The sequence below is a fragment of the Hydra vulgaris genome, chromosome 11, assembly GCF_038396675.1.
Source record: "Hydra vulgaris chromosome 11, alternate assembly HydraT2T_AEP".
Lineage (NCBI taxonomy): Eukaryota > Metazoa > Cnidaria > Hydrozoa > Anthoathecata > Hydridae > Hydra > Hydra vulgaris.
In genome coordinates, this window is record NC_088930.1 from 35,227,501 (window position 1) to 35,250,018 (window position 22,518).

The following is a 22,518-nucleotide window of genomic DNA, read 5'->3' on the forward strand; positions in this document are numbered from 1 at the left end:
AATTATTGGTTTATTACATACTGTTACAATCAAGGATTACTAAAAAATGTGTTTAAATAAAAATTTGAGATAGCTACATCAATATGCATCCACAGATTGTATTTTTCACAAATATCTGCAATTTCATTGAAAGGATCAAAAGCTCCAACAACAGTTGTTCCAGCAGTTGCACACACACAAAAAGGTTCAGCACCCTTAAATTATAATTTAAAGAAAATCAAGTTAAACATAAGTATTTATTCATTGACTTTCTTGACATTAGGTTTTTATCAATACTTAAAAGTATATAAATAAATTAAGTCAAAATAAAAATAACAAAAAAATAAATAAATCATCCGATGTTCATAAAAAACTATTATTACAAAATATTAATAAACATAAGAATTACATTAAACATACATTTTTTATAGTTTTCTGAACTTCCACTTCTAAATCTGAAACAACCAACTTTCCCCTTAAAACATTGTTTTATCATTAGTATTTGTTACTGAGTTTTTTATATTAATCTTAAATCTAATACATGTTTTAATAAATTACTTTTGGTTAATAACTTTTATGATTAATAATTTTTTACGTAAATTTAGTTTTTATTCTTTTTTTTTTAAAGGATTGTGGCGAAAGTTGTAACAAACCTCTTAACAATTTACACTATAAAGAGTTCACAATATTTGACACAGAGATTAAACTTTTGTATATATTGCCAAAAGAGGAAGGAAAAAAAAAAGAAAAAAAAATTATGAAAACACATATTAACTCCATAACTTTTTTTTTAACAATTTAAAAATACTTTTAAGCAAAAAAATTATTAAAAAAAATCATTTTATCATACCATGGTTTTAAAGGTGAAATTTTGTAAAAACGTGTTTTTAAGTTTATTATTGTGTAGCGTTAAAAAACGTATAATAGAACCATAATTGAGAACTTTGGTAATGTTAAAGTGCATTTTTTAAACATAATTTACATGGTTTTAAATAATCATTTATACTTTTTCATCATTCACATCATTGATTGGGTTGCTTTATTTGCTGTTTTTTAATATTGGATTTTTCGTTAGGACATTCACGACAAAAAAATCATAATGTATATATATATATATATATATATATATATATATATATATATATATATATATATATATATATATATATATGTGTGTGTGTGTATATATATATTATATGTGTATATATATGTATATATATATATATATGTATATATGTATATATATATACATTTATGTTTTTTATAAATATATATATATGTATATATATATATATGTATATATATATATGTATATATATATATATACACACACATATATATATACATATATATACATATACATATATATATATATATATATATGTGTGTGTGTGTGTGTGTTTGTGTAAATATATATGTGTGTATATATACATATATATACATATACATATATATATATATATACATATATATACATATACATATATATATATGTGTGTGTGTGTGTGTGTGTGTGTGTGTGTGTGTGTGTGTATGTGTGTGTGTAAATATATATGTGTGTATACATATATATACATATACATATATATATATATATATATATACATATATATATATATATATATATCTATATATATATATATATATATTTATATATATATATATTTATATTTATATATATTTATATATATATATATATATATATATATATATATATATATATATATATATATATATATATATATATATAATATATATATATATATATATATATATATATAAATAAAAGGTGACAACTAAAAAACGAAACTGGATTTAAAGACACATATCTCTTTAAAGAAGTAAGACAAAACAAAAAGGAATGTTCTAGAAAGTATTTTTATTCTAGTTTTTAAATATATAATCAGTTGTTCTCAACTAAACCATTTCTTCTGACTTTATCAACTAGGCCTGGTATAGACTGAGCTAGGCTCCGTATGAGCTCAATATCTATTTTATTAAGGCAATACTTGATTCTAGAACATAATTTTTTAAGATTTTCTGCATGCCAATTAATCTTGAAGACAAGGCCTTTCAAAATACTCCAAAAATTTTCAATAGGACAACATTCTGGCAAATTTGCAGGGTTATCCGCTTTCTCAACATAATGCACGTTTTCCTTGTTTAGGTACATCGTCGCTGCAAAGCAAAACTATCTTAAGCCCATTTTTGGCTAAAATGACTTTTTTGGCCCGAAGTACTCCTTAGGTGTATAAAAATCATCTCACAATGCATGGAACCAAAAATTATTAAATTTAGGCCACAATGAGCAAAATTCAAATATCTTATGTCCGAAAAAAATATTTAAAAAGACATGAAAAACTATCTATACTATTTATACTTAAGTCCATATAGACTCAAGCAAGACTATCTTATGTGTATTTATATAGTATTTTTAAAGTGTTATCGTAAATTATTTTGAAGCTTATACTATCTTTCAAGTAAATTATTGTATAAAAAATGAGTTAAACTTATTATGACCATGTAATAATATTTAGTAAGTTTCTACTAGAGTTCTACTGAGTTTAGTAAGTTTCTTACTAGAGTTTCAAATTTAGCTCATTGTGGTAAAATATTTATTACTTGCAGTGAGTTTTAGCCTTCTGAATAATATTCAGAGCGATATAACTAACTGTTTAATAATTATCATTTGGCAATGATAGTTATTAAACAGTTATTTATAACACTCTGAATAATATTCAGAATGCTAGAACTCACCGCAAGTAATAACTATTTTACCACAATGAACTCTTAAACTCTATAAGTATAAAATCTAAAGGACTTATTTAGAATAACTTATTAGTAGACATGAAATTTTGAGAAAATTAATGTACAAATTTTATTTTCAATTTTACATGTCTTATGCTGTTATTTAAAAGATTTTAATATGACATCTGTGACTGTTGCAACAAGTAACTGTATGGATCATGTTGACGAAGATAATAGTTTGGTAGTTCCAAATACGCTAATAAATAAAAGGGACATTTTTAGTTAGTTAAATAAAAAGTTAGTTAAATATATTTTATAGTTTACATTAATTTATTAACTTATAGTAAATATTTACAGTAGCAGGTAATTAATTTAAAGACATAATTTATGCTTTGCAAAATATTTTCTCTCCAAAAATAATTAGTTGTAAAAAAAAATTAATATAGATTATTACAATGAGATGACTTCATTAAGTTTTGAAGGATGCAGTAAACATTCCAATTTGGTCAATGACCTATGTTCCGTACCAATGAAAATTTTGAAACAAGGCTTAGACAATGGCAAAGATGTCTACTACCTGACATATAATGGAATCATATTTTCAGTGGAACTTTTGAAGTTACTATGGAATGTAAGATGTTTTATCTTGATGTCAGGGGACATTGGAATTAATTTATAAATTAGAAGCATGCATGAGAATATATGTAAATATATATATATATATATATATATATATATATATATATATATATTAGGGATATGACTTTTTAATTTTTTTTCAAATAAAATGTTTACTGTATCATAAATCGATGAACTTTTACCTAAAATCATGAAAAAAGGCCCAAATAGCTTTCTGCAACAAAAAAAGGTCACCCCCAAAATAAAAATTTGATTTACCATTTTTATACACTCATTTTTGACCGATGTTTTAATCTTAAGCTTAATTCTCAGCTTAATTCTATTTATTTTATTATTTTGTTATGAATTTATAAATATAACGCCACACGTTACCATGGCAACGAAACGGCCGTGTGCCGGCAAATACTTGGAATTGTTATGTGATGACGTCATTGTGTTACCACGGTGATATAGACGACTGTAACAGACTGTAGAAGATTATAGAACTTAGTAGAACATTCTGGAAGCTCTAAATAATTATATAAGCGAGCTGCTGTCAGAGCTCAGTGTTGATAATGTGAATAGTTCTATGAAGTACTCTGCGTGTAACTGAGCTAATAAGGAACTACTGTAGCGAACTAAAGACGCTGTAAGTGTACGAAGTATAAGTAGTTGTAGCATTATCGTTAGGATACGGACTGAATTATCGAACTGTTATCAACATTGACTGGATTATCGAACTATAATTGGATTACTATACAGTTAAAGTATTTTATTAATTAAACGACTTTATTAAACGGATATTTACGCTCAGCTATCCGTAAAGTCGTAACAATATTATATGATGTCTCACAAGAAAAGTCATACCACAGTAACAAAGAACAAGAAGACTTAGACTAAAAATTTGGTGAGATTTCAAGAGTCACACAGAAGAAGAGGAAGCGTGGCTGTAGAAGAACATTCACTCGATGAAAAATCCAGAATACCACCTCAATTGCAGATCGTAGGAAGATACCAGTTTCTCGGAGCATATGTTAAAGGAAGAAAAGAACGAATAGACCAAATTTCTAAGGAAATTACAAAATTGTGGGACAATAAACTGAATTTTCCACGTGTGTCTGATCAAGTGATAAGAGCAAAGCTTATGAAGGTGCTGAAGGTCTATGATGAATGTGTCAAGCGTGGAAAATATGATGTTCTCAATGCATTATTTGACATCACGAAAGTGAATGGCCAGTGGTTATCCTCGGAAGATAAACGTCTATACCACCTACAAAAAGAAAGTAAAGGACAGGTGGGGTACTCAACAGGACAAGTGGCAAGTAAAGAAACCATTCACCCTTCCAAGAGAAGGAAAGTCCAGTCTGGAACAGCAATACCTTCCACATCACAAGTCCTGTCTACCACAGACAGTGGTACTGAATCTGAAAACTGCAAAAGTAAGAGTGAAGATGATGAAGACGACGACGGTGATAAAGACGATGATGAGGACACTCAGAAAAAAACTAGAAAGCACTGCAAAAGTAAATTTGCTGTAAGTATGGTTACATCAAGTGGAGTTTCCACAAAGAAAGCTGCTAAAATATGCAATGTATTATCACAACAAGGTATTGATATTCCAACTCCAAGTCAATCAGCAATTTACAAGTCCATATTCAAAGAGGCAGGTAAATTAAAAAAAGAAATGATACAACAACTTAAAATGGAACAGTGGTCCTTACACTTTGACGGCAAACGAATAGATGATAAGGAATATCAGGTAGTTGTACTTCAGAATGAAAGAACTGACGTGAAACTTAAACTGCGTTTAAAAGATGGCAAAGCTGAAACTGTTGCTGAAAAAATTGCCAAACTTATTGATGAATACAATTTGTGGAATTCAATTAAGATGATCATTACTGATACAACAAACGTCAATACTGGGAAGAGAAATGGAGTTGTTGTGAAGTTGCAACGTATGTTTAAATTAAAGGGTGTCACAATACCACAATTTATCGGTTGTCAGCATCACGTACTAGACAGGATTCTCCGTCTGGTGATGGACGAAGAACTTGGGGGTGATACCAAATCTCCAAACATTGAATACCCATTTGTGTCTGAACTGTTGAATAAGTATGATGAACTGAAGGATAAGTTTGTGAATGGAACTGTAGAAATTCTTGATAAATCAGGGTGGAGAGACGATATGAAGTTTTTGTACCATTTAACAAGAGTGTTTAGGTTCTATGAAGAACAAAGAAACTTCCCTCTGATTCACTTTCAGAACATTCCTAATATGAGCAATGCCAGATGGAACTCAAGAGCCATTCTCGCCATTCTGGAGTTCATTCTTATGCCTGAAGCGAGAAAGAATTTGGAGAAGGTTTGCAGGTTCATTTCATATGAGTGGGCAGAACATTGGTTTAGTAGTCAAAAGTACAATGACAATGACTTCAAGAATTTATCTGATGTATTGAAGCCTTACAAAAAGGCATTGCAGTCATTCAAAAATCACTGGAAGAAAGAGCCATCCGTCATCGACATACCACGAAGTAATCAGATAGCTGAACGTGCAATCAAGGTGATGCAAGACCTGTATGCTTCCTGCAGAAAGAAAGACAAACTGCAACTTCGATTCATTCTAAGTAATAAGCGCTAGACTCTTTATGAGACGTGAGCATCATGTGACCCATGTACTAAACACAGTAGGCCTATAGACACAGACAGTTATGTATATTGTTGTACTAGACGCTTTGATACTGTTAATTTTGTAATACTTGTATAATTATATATCACATAATGTTTTTTGTTATATCACAGTACATGTTGCATAAATAAATAAAATAACAACAGGAGTATGACTCTTACAACATCTTCAGCCTTTAATATTCATTTACTGTACAAAAGTATACCTATTGAAAATTCGATTTTTTGGTTTTGGGGTGACCTTTTTTCAAAATATGTCAAAATGAAACATCTATTCGTTCTTTTTACATAAAAGTTCATTGAATTACGATACAGGCCTAGTAGGTTGCAAAAAAGTCATATCCCTAATATATATATATATATATATATATATATATATATATATATAAATTTACTCGAGCTTATAAAGAAGAAAGAAAGAAAGACGCAATAAAAACATCGTTGATTGTAACTGCAGCTTTTGATTTAGAGCAAGTTCTTTTATCACCTTATGGTACAACTGGAGCTTTTTATTATTCCAGGCGCCTGCAAAATCATAACCTCACTGTTACAAAAACTTGATTCTTTAAAGACATATTCGTATTTTTGGAATGAGAATGAAGGGCAAAAAGCTAGCTGTGAAGTAAGTACAGCAGTATTTAAATTTATTGAATCTGAAAGCAAAGAAGGACCAACACAATTTTTTCTTTTCTGTGATCGTTGTGGGGGCCAAAATCAAAATAAAATGATGAACATAATGTTATCAGATGCGTTGAATTTATTCAAATTAGATTTATTTGAGCTTACATTCTTTGTACCTGGACATAGTCAGAGTGAAAATGATGCAGCTCACTCAATAATTGAAAAACAATATCGAAATCGAACAATCTATACACCTATGCAATGAGAAACAACAATTGAACAAGCTTTTAAAAAAAACACCTGTGTGTTAACTGTATTAAATCATGATGACATAATCAATTTTAAAAATGAAAAAGTATTTCCAGCATACTCTGCAGTATTAGCAAACAAATGCTTTAAAATGTCAAATTCAACCAAATCAAAAGGTGCAAAGAAATCTAAACCAAAAAAAGTTATGTGGGCCAGTATTGTACAGCTAAAAGTTTTAAAAGAATATCCGGATGTTCTTTACTTCAAATACAGTTATGAAGAAAAATATAAAAGTTGTATTTTTCGATCAAAAACAACTGGTCGCACAAAACCAGCAGCAGATATACTATTACAAAAGCAGAAGTATCTTGCTCCAAGAGGTATTAGTGCACTGAAAATAAAGGATCTTCTTTCCCTATGCAACAAAGGTTATATTCCAAAACAGCATCATCATTTCTACCAAAACCTTAAAATTCGAGCCAGTTGTATGAAGGATGCTGATGATGATGAAATACCAAAGATAAAACCAAATTAACAACCCAAATGTTATTACAAAACAAGTCATCAAACAACCAAAAGAAATTGTGCAGAGCCAGTTTCTACTATTTAGAAAATTGAGTAAAAGCTAGACATTACAAAATGAAAGCTTTGTTACTTGTATCACCTTTTGTTATATTTATTTTAAGTGTTTTTCAAGTTTGTTACATGTTAATGATTCCATCACTAAATGATTATTTTAAAATTATTTTGATTATTAGCGCTAAATAAATAACCTAATAAAATAAGAGTTTAATAATTAAATAATTTTAAAATTTATGGACTTAAGATATTTAATTTGTGAAATTTTCTATATTTAAGATCCTTTTAAGATCTTAAGTCAATTTTACTTTTTAAATTGCATAAATTTAAATTTTTTTTTTTTTTTGTTATTTTATAAAAAATAATAGAATTTGCTATAAATAGACTAAAATCATTCAAAGGGGATTCAAAAGATCAAACGCATTGATAAATTTAAAACTTTAAATGCCTCTTTCTCAGAACGGCAAAAATGGACTTAAGATGGTCTTGTTTTGCAACGACGACAAAATTACTGTTTTTGCATAGTGAGATGATGCTATAGCATCATCTCACTATGATATATCATCTATGAGATATCATCACACCAGATATATCTGGCCAGAATACATATGCACCGTCTGAATGATACTTATTGATGAATGGAATAAATCTCTTCTTAATACATTTGTTTAAATAGATTTTTTAATTTACAGCCAGTCCACTTGGTACAAAATGGAATTGCTTCTTTGGAATGGCTTCGAAAAAGCAATATATAAAGTAGTTTCTTTTGAAACTTTTGTTTTGTTTGGTATTTAACTGTAGATGGAGTAGATTTTACATCACTAGTATAAAATATATCATTTCCATTGATACTGGAGTGATTTAACGTAAAATAAGACTCATCGTTAATGATTGGTGTACGATTTTTGAATTTCCGACACAATCGACTGCGCTTGGTTGTAGCTGCTGTTTTTTGCTGGTCAGAGCATTTTGGAGTCGTCGTTTTTTTTCTTGATTTAATATTTGTTCTTTTTTTTAATGTTTTACTAATGTGTTGCTGAGTACAGTTGAACTTTTTAGCTGCCTGTCATTGAGAAACTCGGTCTTTATGGTCAAACATGAGTTTGAGCCTTTCAATGTTTGTCCTGGTCATTTTTTTAGTTTTTACTCCACTTTCTTGAACTCTTTGGTACCCAGATTCACTTTCAGCATGTTTAATTATCTTGTAGATAGTACTTTTAGGTATATTCTCAACTTTAAAGTGGTCATAAGTGAACTTTTTACCAGCATTTTTGAAATTTAAATAAAATTCATACACACGTTTTCTAATCTCTTCTTGTTTTGAATTTATTTTTTTATTCATTTTTCTATAAAAAAATAAAAACACAAAATATTTAAAAACTAGAATAAAAATACCTTCTAAAACAGTTTTCCTATTTTTAAAATTTTATTCCTTTAAGAAGATGTGTCTTTAAATCTAGTCTCGTTTTTTAGTTTTCACCCATCCATCTTTCTAATATGTATCTATTTCAATCTCTCTCTCTCTCTCTTTGGCTTAACAAAAGGTGAATGGACATTTTGCTAATTATAAGCAATCCTTTAAAAATAAAAAGTATTAAAGACAACATACTGTCAAAATACATATGGGAATTAAAAGATTAAAATATTGATGATTTTATACTGAATTAGTCCATCCTTAAAACTTTGGAGAATTTCTTATTAAGTTGATATCATATGTATACTAATAAAATAAAAAATTATTACTGCTCATCAGTTTTGATGATTGTAATATTATCAATGCCAATTCCAATCATTGCAGCTGATTTTACAATTGAGTAGTGTGCCTTAAATAATAAATATAGATTTAACAATATCACTAGAAATACATACATTAATACATACATGCGTGCATGCATCTATACATACATGCATGCATCCATACATAAAAATACAAAAAAGTCACATCCATACATACATACATGCATGCATCCAAACATAAAAATACAAAAAAGTCAACTTTAAGTACTATAATTTACTTCTTACTTCCTCTGAAGTAAACAAAACTAGTTTTTTCTCATTGTAGCCAGTACGCCTGAAATTAGGGCAACGCCTAAAAAAAATTATACAAAAGCATGCAAAATAATTAAAAAGCAAATTATTTAATACAAAATTTAAAGGAACAATATATTTATAGAATATGTTACATGCTCTCCTCGCATTTTTTTTTAACATTTAATATTTATTTATGGGAGTTTTAACAGCTGCGTTTACTCTTAAATATGTAAACTTACTCCAGTGTTCCATTCAACCTCAATTATGAAATATTTATAACAAATATATAAAATAAAGATAATAGTATTTAAATACTTGTTAATTGCAACTATTACTATTTATTACATACTATCAGAGTTGTTAGTTGATTATTATCATCAGAGCTGTTAGTTGATTATTATAACCATAATCAATTATTGCATAGTTAGGGTTGGAAAATAGAATTATGACTGTTTGACAAAAAAAAAAAATTTTGTTTGTTTAATAACATAAAAATTTAAAGTTTATCAAAAGTTTTTTGATGAACATTAAATTTTTTACAAGTATCATTAAACTGATTTTTCATGCACACTGCAATGGCCTATTAGGTCAGAGGCACAGGTTTTTAAAACCTCTTACTTCTGCATCCACAATCTGTATTAAATTTTTTCTGAATATATTTTCAGAAAAAAATTTCTCCAGCATGTCAAAAAATTATTTGTGTATAACACTGTGTGTTAGTTCCTAAAATATACTCTAAAATGCATTTTGGAGCAAGTTTTAAAAAACAACATACAAATTATTGTCTTGATACTTTTGAAGATGCTCATCCATAAGTGGGTCAAACAAAGACAGAAATGTTTGGCATCAATTGTATTATAGTGTGAACATCTAGCAAAATTTGCTAGATGTTCACTGCTTTTCTTATGTCCTGACAGAATTGCGGACATGTTTTTCTAATCATGTGAACCATTAGAAGAAAGTGATGACGCAGTCATAAATCTACTGGTAAACAGTTTGCAGCAGAAATAATACACATAGTCATTACTTCAAGAATACTGCAGCCAATGTCTGCGAACTTCATCTCCATTCACAAGCTGATTCAGGTATTGTCACTGGCAGAGTATCAGTATAAAATTTAATTACCCAAGTAGCCATATCACCATAATTAAAAAAATTTATCAAATTCATTCACTTCAGATTCTTGGTGTGTAACGTGTATTATATCATGTAATTCAAACTCTTCTGATGCTTTCATCTCATCGGCTTCCTTATCTGCTTCAACTTGATTGTTAAACTCATCTGTGGCATTTTTTATTCTTCTGTGCACATATATACTTAAACAACAAATCAGTGTATCAGACAATCTTATTCTCTCTGCCATCGTGATTGAAATAACGAAAGAAAATGCTGAAAATCATAAAAATGATTACCTCGTGATAAAACTTCATAAATATACATAATTACACTTCATTAATATAAAAACACAAAACGAATCAATCAATTTATTATTAAACTTCTTTGCTATTGTTATCTTAAAATATTTAATTGAAACTAGTTTCTCAATACTTCTGAATTAACAAGCCCAGGCCCAGCGTTAGACATTCCGAAGGTGGGTGAAAAAATTATTTTGGCGCCATAATAAAATAAATTTTGTAATGAATTTTTAGAAAGAAGGTTATAAGTAAATTATTTTGAATATATGAGGGTCACTATTTATATTTCGGGAATAGGAACAAAAACAAATAGTTAAACTGCGAATATATTTTTATTGTTTTCCAAAGTACTCACCATGATGATCGATACACTTTTGCGTGCGCTTAAACCAATTTTCAAAGCATTTATTCCATTCTGAATGAGGTATCTACAAAACATGATTTTTGAATGCTTCAATAGCTTCTTCGGGCGATGAAAATCGTTGACCACACAGTTTATTCTTCACGGATGGGAACAAAAAGAAATTATTGGGTGCCAAATCAAGGCTGTACAGCGAATGGCCTATCAATTCGATGTTTTGAGTGCTCAAATAGTCTCTTGTTTGAGTCAATGTGTGAGAGCTTGCATTGTCATGATGAAGAACAATCCGACGTCTCTTGTTTGTTTTCCTTACTTCACCGAAGATTTCTGGCAAACAGAGGGTTGTGTACCACTCAGAATTTACTGTTCTACAATCCTCTAGAGGCATTGTTGCAATATGACCAGTTTTTCCAAAGAAACAGGCCACCATTTTCTTTGAAGTGCTTCATGCATGAACAACTTTTGTTAGATTTGGTTCATCTTGGAACACCCATACAGTCGACTGCTGCTTACTTTCAGGCTCATTCGAATATATCCATTCTTAAACATTTCTTTGCACCAATCGACACAAGCCTTTTTTTGAGTGATTGTCAAATTATGTGGGATAATCTCACAATAGGTTACACAACAATCTTGCTTAATCATTTCGTGCACAGCATCGATGTTTTCTGGCACTACAGTCGATTTTGGATGACCTTCACGAAACTCGTCGGACAGCGAACTACAAACACGATTAAATTCACTATACCAGCGATACACAGTGGTTTTTGATGGAGCTTTATTGCCAAAAGTCAAATTAAGTTGATTGACACACTCTTGTTGCGATAATCCACATCAAGTTGTAAAAAATCATTGCACGAAAATGTTCACGATTCAGTTCCATTTTTTACCAATACGAAACTTTCAACTAAATATAAAATAAACAAATAGCGTCCATATGACAAAATGTTCTGAGTATGTATACCGTCAAAAATGTCAAACTTTACAATGGAACCGTCAGATAGACTCACATGACATCAGTGTTGCCAATTCTCGAAATATAAATAGTGACCCTCGTAATACTTTTCAAAAACAATACATTTAAGTAATGTCAATGATTGGTTAGTGGGAAATTGCATGTGCATGATCAGAGCTGCCTAAACATTTCATAACGCCCTGGGCATAGCAGCAATTAGGCGCATATAGAATAAGCATGCAGTTTTTAAAATTAAAAGCATGTAAATGTTAATGACTGCATTTTTATTTCTAATACTGTTAACTAACATTCATATTTTTTTAAAAATCTGGATCTTATCTGGATTAAATAACACTTTTGCAACACATTCACTGATTAGGATTGATTAAAGAGATTCTTTGAAATTAATATTGATAACACTCTTTTTTTTGCTTTTTTACTAGCAAAAATTGTTATTATTTCTATCTCATCTTACGACAGAGTTGCATTTAATTTGACAGATGTTTTTAAATCTCTTGTGTTATAGTGGTTCTATAATCATTTTTAAAATCAACTTTAATTTACATAGTGGCCATTCACCTTCCGCAACAGGTACTGGCATTGTTTTAAAAAATTCGAATTCAAATTTATATAGATTGGAGAATAAGCTTTAGACCCATTGAGTATATTTGGTTAAGAAATCTCAAAGTATTTTGAGAAGTAAAGACTGCTTTAAACTATCAAAATATCTTCCATAAAGTTGTCTTCTATTTCAAGTTTTCATTTTTACAGGTTCTTGATCTTTTAACCAGAAGAATAAGAATCTTAATGAAGTAGTTTTACAACTTTTATTTTATAATAAATTCATTGAACGAAATGACAAAGCACAACATTAATGATATTCACTTCAAACTTATGTTTGAGAAACTCATTGAAAAAACTGCATATTAAGCAATTTTACTAACATCATTTGGTTTGCAAAAAAATTCTTTAAAAAAAGTTTCATTGCTGAGACGAATCATCTGCTCATCATGATTTTTTAAGCTAACTCAACAGCTTTAAAGCAGCAGTAATTTTCCATCATCGTTTTACAATTAGTTTTATAGCAGCAATCTGAGCTGAATGTCTGGTGCCCAAAAGCTTATAAAGCAAGATCTTCTATCTAGCGGGATTGCAGCTAAAAACAAAAAGATCTTAGATTTTTATTTATTAATTAAAATAATCATGAAACTTATACATAAAAAGTTTAGTATTGATGAACAAAAGCAACACCAGATGTTCATATGCTGACGATTGATATTACTGCAGCCGAAGTAGCGTTCATATGCTGACAATTGATATGATTGATTACTGCAGCCAACGTAGCATCATAAAAATACTTTCACACAAGTTTACTGTAGGTATATCAAGTATATCCCGTGCTAATTTATTCCAATGGTTTGCAACATGGTTTTAAAAAAAGTGCTGATGTTCTAATAACCTTTGATTAGTTGAGGTTTTAAAAAGGTAATTTTTTTTTAATTATAAGCTGAGTTTTATGAGAAAGTGTAAATGGATCAAGGTTTTTTAACTTGGTTTTTACATCCTTTTAAGTTCTTCAACAATGCCTTTCTGTGACAAGACCTGGTGGTTATATTATAGTATTAAAATAATTAATTTCTTTAATAATTTATTAAAGAATTAACTATTTAAAACTATAATTAATGGGTAATATAAACAAAGCAAGGTAATTGCTATAAACATCATCAAGTAAATTTTCTTTATAACTTATCAATAAAAACAATTTTTTTTCTTTATTGTAATTAAAATCTCATTATAAGTTTTGTTGAGTTATTATAGTTTTTATTATAAACTAATATATTTATTCTTACAAAAAAAAAGTATATCAATTTTAAATCAATTATTCTTATAAATTTATATATTTTATATTCTAAGAAAAATGGAAAGTATTCAATGAAAATTTGGTGCCTTCAAAGCCTTGGCGCCTGGGTGAAATTCACCGATTCATAGTTTCTATTTGCAGAGAAGATTAAAAGAGTACTTTTTCAAATGTCTGAAATTTAATTCAAAAGAAATTTGAAAAAGATTTTGGCTATGTTTTTAATATATTTATTATGTAGCTAGCATTTACTCAATACTAATTAATTGATCATTTTTATGAGTAATAATAAAAATTTACAACATATATTAAGAAAATGTATTGAATACATCTTATTAACTTTTTTGAAACTGTATTGAATATATCTTATAAACTTTTTTGAAAATCGTCAAAAATATTTTAGATCTAAAAAAACTTTTTTGTAAAAAAACTTTAAAAAGTAAATATAAAAAATAAAAAAAAGTTAAAATCTTACTTGTGTCGCGCAAGAACGATTGCTTCCATATTGCTAAGTGAACCACCTAGTTAGATATAAAAATACATCTTATTAATGTAAATAAATGATTAAAAAATATTAAATATTTATTCACTAAAATTTTATCATTATAGTGAGTGTAATCATTTATGTTTTCCTGCAAACGTAAGTCTTTTTTGATGATATCTAATTTTTTAATTTTATTTCGATTTGTTATAGATAATTTGTACAAAGTAATGAAATTTTATACTTGTTACTTAATTTGGGGAATATTTCCTATTCTTGAGAAGTTGGACTTTTTTCATATATTGAGTGATTTGCTTAAGGATACCAAACAAACTTTACTTTTCATGTCATATTTATTTTATTTTTCAATTTTTTTTTTTTTTTAATGTTAATTCATCTCCCCAAGACTGAGAAGGCCACTACAGACAAGGAGGCTATTTAATTATGGTTATAACCCTCTCTCAACTCTATAACTCCGAAACATGAACCTTGACGAACAAGGCCGCTGCATGGAGAAAAAAGTTGAGCGTGGTACTAACAGGGAAATGGTGGGGATCAAATTCGGAACCTCTTGCTTATGAAGCTAGCGCTCTACAACTACACCACTACTGCATTTTTATGGTTGCCACTATTTTCGTGACCTTGAATGCTGCATTGAGGATGAAAACTGTTTTTTGGATTTAGTCATTTTTAGGCCCTTGTATCTACGTGAATTTTTCCAGAGAATGTCCAAAATATCTTATAATTAAAACCATATGAAAACATCCCTTTCAAGTCATATCATACTTGGTCTTTTCACAGACAATGATTCTTAAAATATTTATTATGAGAAAATTTTTTTGTTTAACTATTTTGACCAAAAAATAGAAATTTTTTTTCTAAATTTTAAATATTTTTTAAACTGTAATTATTTTATCAATTTAAAATAAATTAATAAATTAACTTCATTAATATTAACTTCAAAATATATAATTGAAAAAAAAAATTATTAAGAAAATTAGTTTTAAAACTTGATGTTATTCTTATAAACCATTAAAAAAATTTAACAAATATAGTTGTAACATGAGCTTCTTGGATGACGTAAAACATTGCATGAAAAAAAATTGAAAACAAGAACACTTTTAATGTTATAACTATTACTTCAGAATTTACAAGAGCATCTTTGAAAACCTTTGCAAATAGAAAGTTTTTGCATGTTTACTTAAGTTATTAACCTCACTAGCTATTAGCCCTTTAGATAAAACAAAGCCAAAGAAAGCTTTGTGATCTTTAACTTTTAAAACATCAGTGAGATAAGCATGCTCACCTCTTTTTCTATCTATAGATAATATACAGACATTTATACAATTTCTACTGTTTTTAGTTTTTCAGGAACCTTTACACATTTTTTTAAAAGTTTTAAGAGAGTTTGATTTAAACTTTCAAAATATGAATGTGATGCCTCAAATATGTTTGGCTCAGGAATTCTTCATAATTGTCTTTGTCTATTTTGATTTCCACCATGTCCCTAATAGTATCTTGTTTTATCTCAATAACATTTTTTTTTTGTTGCTATATACCCTTCGTCATTTTTTTTTATTTACTTTTTTGTTACACTTACTGCTTTAACCACTTAAACTACATTCTTTTTCATGACTTAAGACTTTTACTTTTTTTTTTAAAACAATTAAGACTTTTAAATAATACTGCTTGAACTCTGAATTTCATGTTTTGCATTACAAATTCATAATAACTAGAGTTTCCTTAACTTATTTTAAATGCTTAAATCATTATTTTAAATGGATTTCCATTGATATAAATGTTTTTTTACTACAAAATAACTATACAATCCTTATCACATAGACATTGTTATTCAGTAATTTCTGAAATATTTAATTTAATTTTATAAATTCAAAAAACCTCAAAATCAAAATCTCTTACACTATAAACACTTTCAAGGAAAATCAAAGGTAAACGGTTTAACTAAGTAAAATAAGGTTTAGTACCTGGAAAAAAGAAACCATCACCATTTTCATAACCTACAACAGTCAGAAATTTCTCTATTATAAACTTCTCCATGAGAATATAAACAGGTGACATTTCAAAGGTGTACCTAAACAAAGAAAATTGAAACTTCTTGATTTATAATGCTATATATTTTATATTATACACATTTTAAATTTAAAAAAAAACACATAGTTTACATAGTTGTATTAGTGACTGAAGCCATCCAGTCTCCCAACAAGCAATTTACATCAACACCAGCCCAAAGTTGATTAAAAAAACGAGGATGTGCTGAATTAAAAATAGCATATGGAAAGATTTTATTAAAAGGCCTTATTTTCATATATTATCGTAATTATAAAATATTGTCATAATTACTTAATAATGGTATTGATTCATAATATAATTGAATGCTAATTTACAGATATCTTCTAAAACTAAACAAATATTTTATTCAAAATTATTAAACTCTACTATTATTAACTATTAAATCTTTTTCAGAACTTAGATATATATTTGAATGATATTTATTTAGATATACTTAGATATATATTTGAAATGCGATAAAGCAGTTGGTCCATTTACAATTAATAAAGATATTGTTATTGATCTGCACAACTCAACAATAATTATAAACCATAAAGGAAAAATAATTATAAACCATAAAGGAACAATTATTTTAAACCATAACCATATTAGTCTTTAACTTTTCACAGAATAATATAATAAATCAAAGAACTTTTCTTGAATAACTTATATGGGTTAAAATTATATTTGAATTAGGTAAATTACATAGTATTATTTATAAACATCTATCAAAACAAATTATATTTGAATTAGGTGAATTACATAGTATTATTTATAAACATCTATCGAAACAAATTATATTTGAATTAGGTGAATTATATTTTATTATTTATAAACATCTATCAAAACAAATTGTTCGTAACTTCTAATGAAAAATCTTTTTCAAAAATTGAAAGTCAATTTCAACCCTTGGAATTAGGAAAAATAAGGTCAGCAATAATTGCTGAATAATAATGATTGCCAAATGCCAACCCTACTTCCGAGGGCTGCAATTTAGTATATGCCTCATAGGCAATAACAAAATTGCATGAGCAATTTAATTTGTAAGGATTTTTATTTTAATTTTGTTTTAAGAAAATTTGTATTGTGCTTCTTTTAGTTATTTTTCTAAACTTTAAAAAAAAATTTTTTTTTTTCTAAACTTCATTTTTCTAAATTTCATTTCTAAACTTTTTTAAAATTTCATTGAGACTTTAACACTGCTTGAAGGTCCTGAATCTGAAAAAGAATAAAAAAATTAACTCCACAAAAGCAATTCCGCATTAAATGACATTCCATTGAACTATGTGTCTACCATTTTTATTTCTTACTTCAACACTGAATTACAATTTATAAAAAGCATTAAACATTTAGTCAAAAATGTTAGGCGGTTAACAAGGTATTGGAAATTTAATATAGATCTGGTTTCCTAAAATGACAGTTTTTATGACATTTTTAAAAAACATTTTTCTTAATAATATAAAAAAAAGACAAAAATAAGAAAATAAATGTGAAAATAAATAATTATGAAAATAATAAATAAATAATGAAAACAAGAAAATAAATAATTATAATGCTTTTTTGAAGCAGAATTCAAAAATTGCAATTAGAACTTTGAATTATTAAGGAAACATGCTTAAAAATTAGAAAAATAACTAATTTACATAACCCAACTTCAGGATCTATATCTCAAAATAAAAATCACAAATATACCTCGAAATATGGACCCCATATAAATTTTTTCCTTTTTTTTAATCTTTTTAGTTATCTATGAATGTACAAACATTTGAACTTACAACTCACTTGTTACAAAAAATCTGAAAAAACATATAGACATATAATTTCAAATATATATCACTTTTTCAAGAAATTATTAAAACAATATTTAATAATTTATGTAAATAAATATTTTTAAATACAATAAAAATAAATTATTTCTAATTAAAAAAGCATACAGGATGTTAATTGATAAATATACAGGATGTTTTAAGGTATTGGAGATTAATTTGACAAGTTACTTTGACTGTTTGCAATACTGTTGCTATTTTGTACTGTACTTCTTTCATTTCAGATTTTTGGAACATATAGTTTCTATCAGAACTAGAGCAATCCTGTAGAACAGATAAATTTTTGAATATGTTTATGTTAGTACTGTTGACTTTTTGGATTGAGATACTTAACTTCAACATCACCTTTTTCAAGGCTGATTTCAGTTATGATGCTGATCCACCACATAACATTATAGAATACTACTACATAACCTTCTAAACCTACATAAGAATCCTGCATAACCTAAAAAGATTAGCATCTTATTCCCAAGATCTATAAACTGATAAAAGCTATGAGCAACAGTTAGAGTTGTTACATCATTGTACATTTCATTACAATTCTGATTGTACCTCTTTTTCTATACCATTGTACTTTTATACTGCAATTGTCTAATCCTTTCATCTAAATAAAGCTAACACCTTGATTTTCACATTACAAAATTCATACATGGCTTCTGATAATGGTTTTGGTATGGTTGCTTCAAATAATCTTGCATTGTCAACCTATTTACAGTACTCCCAATACCACCAATTGTGACTTATCAATTTTTATATTGTCATGCACAACCATCAGTAAATAAATATATTTTAGAGAAATTGAGAAACATTACTTTTAATGTAGGTATGACAAGTTAAAAAATTGTGCACACCTATGCAACATCATGTTTAATGTTGGATGTAAAGCAGTAAAAAGTATGCTTCAGTAAGTAGTTGAGTTGAGTTTTGGTTGATAGAACTGGATATAATAGCTCCTTTGAGCAGCAACCATATAGAATTTGTAGAAAAGAAAAAGATATTTACTCAAGCTTGGCAGATAAAGCAGCTCCAACTACATTTATAATGCACTTTTGGACCTTGTCTATAAGAGGAAGGGCATCATTAGAAAAACCAGCCTAAATATGGTAACACTATTCCATACAGGGACAAATAAGAGATTTTTAGAGGTAGAATTGAAACAGAAGTAAGAAAATGGCAAACCCGATTAAGAGAAGCTAACTTTGCAACCGATTGTATACATATTTCCATGAGAGGTCAGCAGTGAACCATAAGCCAAGAAGACATTAAGAAGGGCTCAGGAGAGGTTTGCCATTCATTAATATATGAATGTTGACAGTCCCAATCTGTTATAGAAATGAGATCAAATTCACAATCAGCTTCCTATTTTAGGCAATCAGAAAAAGATTTTAATTCAAGACAAAAGTATAAAGTTGAGTCGTCAGCAAATAGAGCTACTTTAGATGTAATGTTGTTGGGAAGATCATTAATGTAAATAAAAAACAAAACAGGAACAAGGATAGAATATTGAGGTACCCAATTTTTAATGTTTATATGAAACTTTTGCCATTGTTATATCTCATTTTATTAAGGAAAACATTTTTTTTTTAATGAAAATGGGGCCATTTTTGGAAAATAGGTCAATCTTTAAGTAGCAACACCTCAAGTTTGACATTTTAGACCATTATTTTCTGAGTAAATTTTTTTGATAAATGCAACAGCCAAAGTACTTTGAGGCTCCATGGTTCAATATTACAAAAAAAAAGAGAAGTAATTTAATGTGCAATTTGCCAAAACAGAACAACTAACAGTTGGTTTTTGAAGACTTAAAAACAATTGCAGCTGGTTCACATGTTATATAATAATAAACTTTGCATTAAGTTTTTTACTGTGAAAAAAATGATAATATAGTTTCACTTGGTAAGCGTTAAGCAAAGCAACAATTAGTTATCACAGCTTTTTCCGAACAGTTTTATGAAATCAGCTTATAGCAACTAAAGCTCTGCATTATTCTAACATATTTTAATTTATGAATGATCTTGGCAGGTCTGTATAAAATAAACAATAAAATATGTGAATTTTATGCTAAAACAAATTAGATTGACAGATTTGTAATGAAAAAAAAAACTTAAATTCAAGACCATTTATACATTTTAAATTTAATTTATTATTTAAACCTGTTTTGACAACAAACTTCAGAATTGTATCAATTGCTTGAAGTACATCACCCAAAGACGACTTGGAATCTGGCAAACTGAAGTCAAAAAGCTTCATTAACTCTTCTGGAGTCATAAAATCGATTATCTTTTCATTTCGGTTGTTTGAAATTGTCAAAAAGGAAACAAGTTTTTTAACAAACTCATTAATATAAGATTCTGTGTCCTTACTGCTATTTACATTTGGAAGTAGATCTAAATATTAAGTCAAACCACAAATACATAAAGTATAATAATGTATAAAATAATATATTTAATATAATAATTTATAAAAAATGAAAAACATAAATGTATAATAGTAAACCTGTATGGAATTTAGTATCATAGTAACACTTTGTAGATTTCTGATTGTTCAAATCATCGTTTAGTGGCTGGAAATGAGTTGCCATTATATCAGACTAGCTAAAAGAGAAAACAACAAATAAGCATTCTTTAAAAATTTTCGCTTAGGATATTTTTGAGATACTCTATTCACAGAGAAAAAAAAGTTAAAAAACATAACTTGAATTTTAAAACCACAAAAATTAGGTTGTTTTTTATTATTCAAATTGTGTTAGATTTTAACAATTAAATGTTAAGTTTTAAAATAAAATTTGCTCAGAAAAAAATACTATTGCTTTTTAATTTTAAATTTATTATTTCATCTTATTGGTTTAATTTTTTGTATGATTTTTATGTTGTTTCTATTTTGGTTTTAATAAAGTCAATACTTAATAAAACATATTTAACTTTTTAATGTAAAATCCAAGTTTTTCCGACATGAATTAATGCAGCTTTTTGTATTTCAAGACTTCTTCTTTATATAGATGATGTTTATCAAACAACACAATTACTATATTTTATGAACCCAATTGAGTTATTTTATAAACTTTTTCAGCTTATTTTACAAAAAATGTAAAGATGCAATAACTAACTACAATATTATTGTAGTTATTACATCTTTACCATTTATTTTTTTTTATTATTATTTATTGTTAGATATGTTATTGCTTTTTTTTTATTGCATCTTGTTTGTCAATACACATAATTTTAACTGTTGCTAATTTAAAAAAAACAACTTAAGGACTTAACTTCTTTGAAAATTTTGTTCCTTTGATTTTGAAATTTATATTTTCAAACTAAATAAAATTCAATTGTAAAAAATTTAAAGCTCTTTCCTTTCAATGAATTTAAAGTTTAGGCAAACTAGAAACAAACGATTTCAAAACTCAAAAATTTTATTTAATATTTATGAAAAAAAAGTTAAAATATAAATTGTTTTAAAATTTTGATTTATTAAGACAAAATTTTAAAAAGTTTACATTAATATTGCACTGTGCTTTATTCATAGTAGTTAAAGCTGCGTGAATTTTTATGAATATCGAAGTAGTATATTTATTTTATTATGCAAATTTTGCTATTTAATTATAATTTCAACTCTAGTTTTACCCAGTGGTGTGTTTTGGGTTTCAATGGTGGTATACAGGGTACCAGATGTACACAAATGCATATAGAGCCGCCCCCTGAGACTTCGAAATATCGAGAGACAACTGTATACGCAAATCTATTTTTGCGTTACGATAGGTAAATCTTAGCAACAATTAGAGATTCCGTAATTCCTTTCCGGCCGGAACTCGTGACTTATAGTTCATTACGGCTCCGGCCTATCGTATCTTATTGTATTACCATACAATACTTCATGTCGGAATTTCTTTTTACTTTTATTTCTTTATAAACAAGTGACACAGACTGTGTAAGTTAAATCAAAAAATCATTGACATACCGGGCAATATAGAACTATAGGTAAACCTAGATAAAAAATACAACTTTCTAAACGAACACAATGTAATTTTATTCGCAATAATTATTTA

At 27.6% G+C, this 22,518-nt stretch overlaps 1 protein-coding gene across 3 annotated transcripts in view; it reads right to left on the reverse strand.

The window, feature by feature from the left end:
- The window catches only part of LOC100209351 (glutamate decarboxylase 1), a 29,441-nt gene extending 7,219 nt beyond the window's left edge, over positions 1-22,222 (reverse strand). The window contains exons 1-10 of one of the 3 annotated variants that reach the window (XM_065810908.1): positions 22,097-22,222; positions 20,973-21,070; positions 20,630-20,863; positions 16,764-16,854; positions 16,566-16,672; positions 14,575-14,620; positions 9,502-9,568; positions 9,223-9,302; positions 400-454; positions 78-194 (exon numbers count right to left, since the gene is read on the reverse strand). In XM_065810908.1, the coding sequence (XP_065666980.1) occupies positions 78-194; positions 400-454; positions 9,223-9,302; positions 9,502-9,568; positions 14,575-14,620; positions 16,566-16,672; positions 16,764-16,854; positions 20,630-20,863; positions 20,973-21,057 (882 nt within the window). In that variant the 5' untranslated portion in view covers positions 21,058-21,070; positions 22,097-22,222. Of the gene's footprint in view, positions 1-77; positions 195-399; positions 455-9,222; positions 9,303-9,501; positions 9,569-14,574; positions 14,621-16,565; positions 16,673-16,763; positions 16,855-20,629; positions 20,864-20,972; positions 21,071-21,969 lie in introns of all 3 variants that reach the window. The other 2 variants (XM_065810910.1, XM_065810911.1) reach the window with 2 other exon arrangements.
- Between the last annotated feature and the right edge of the window lie 296 nt (positions 22,223-22,518).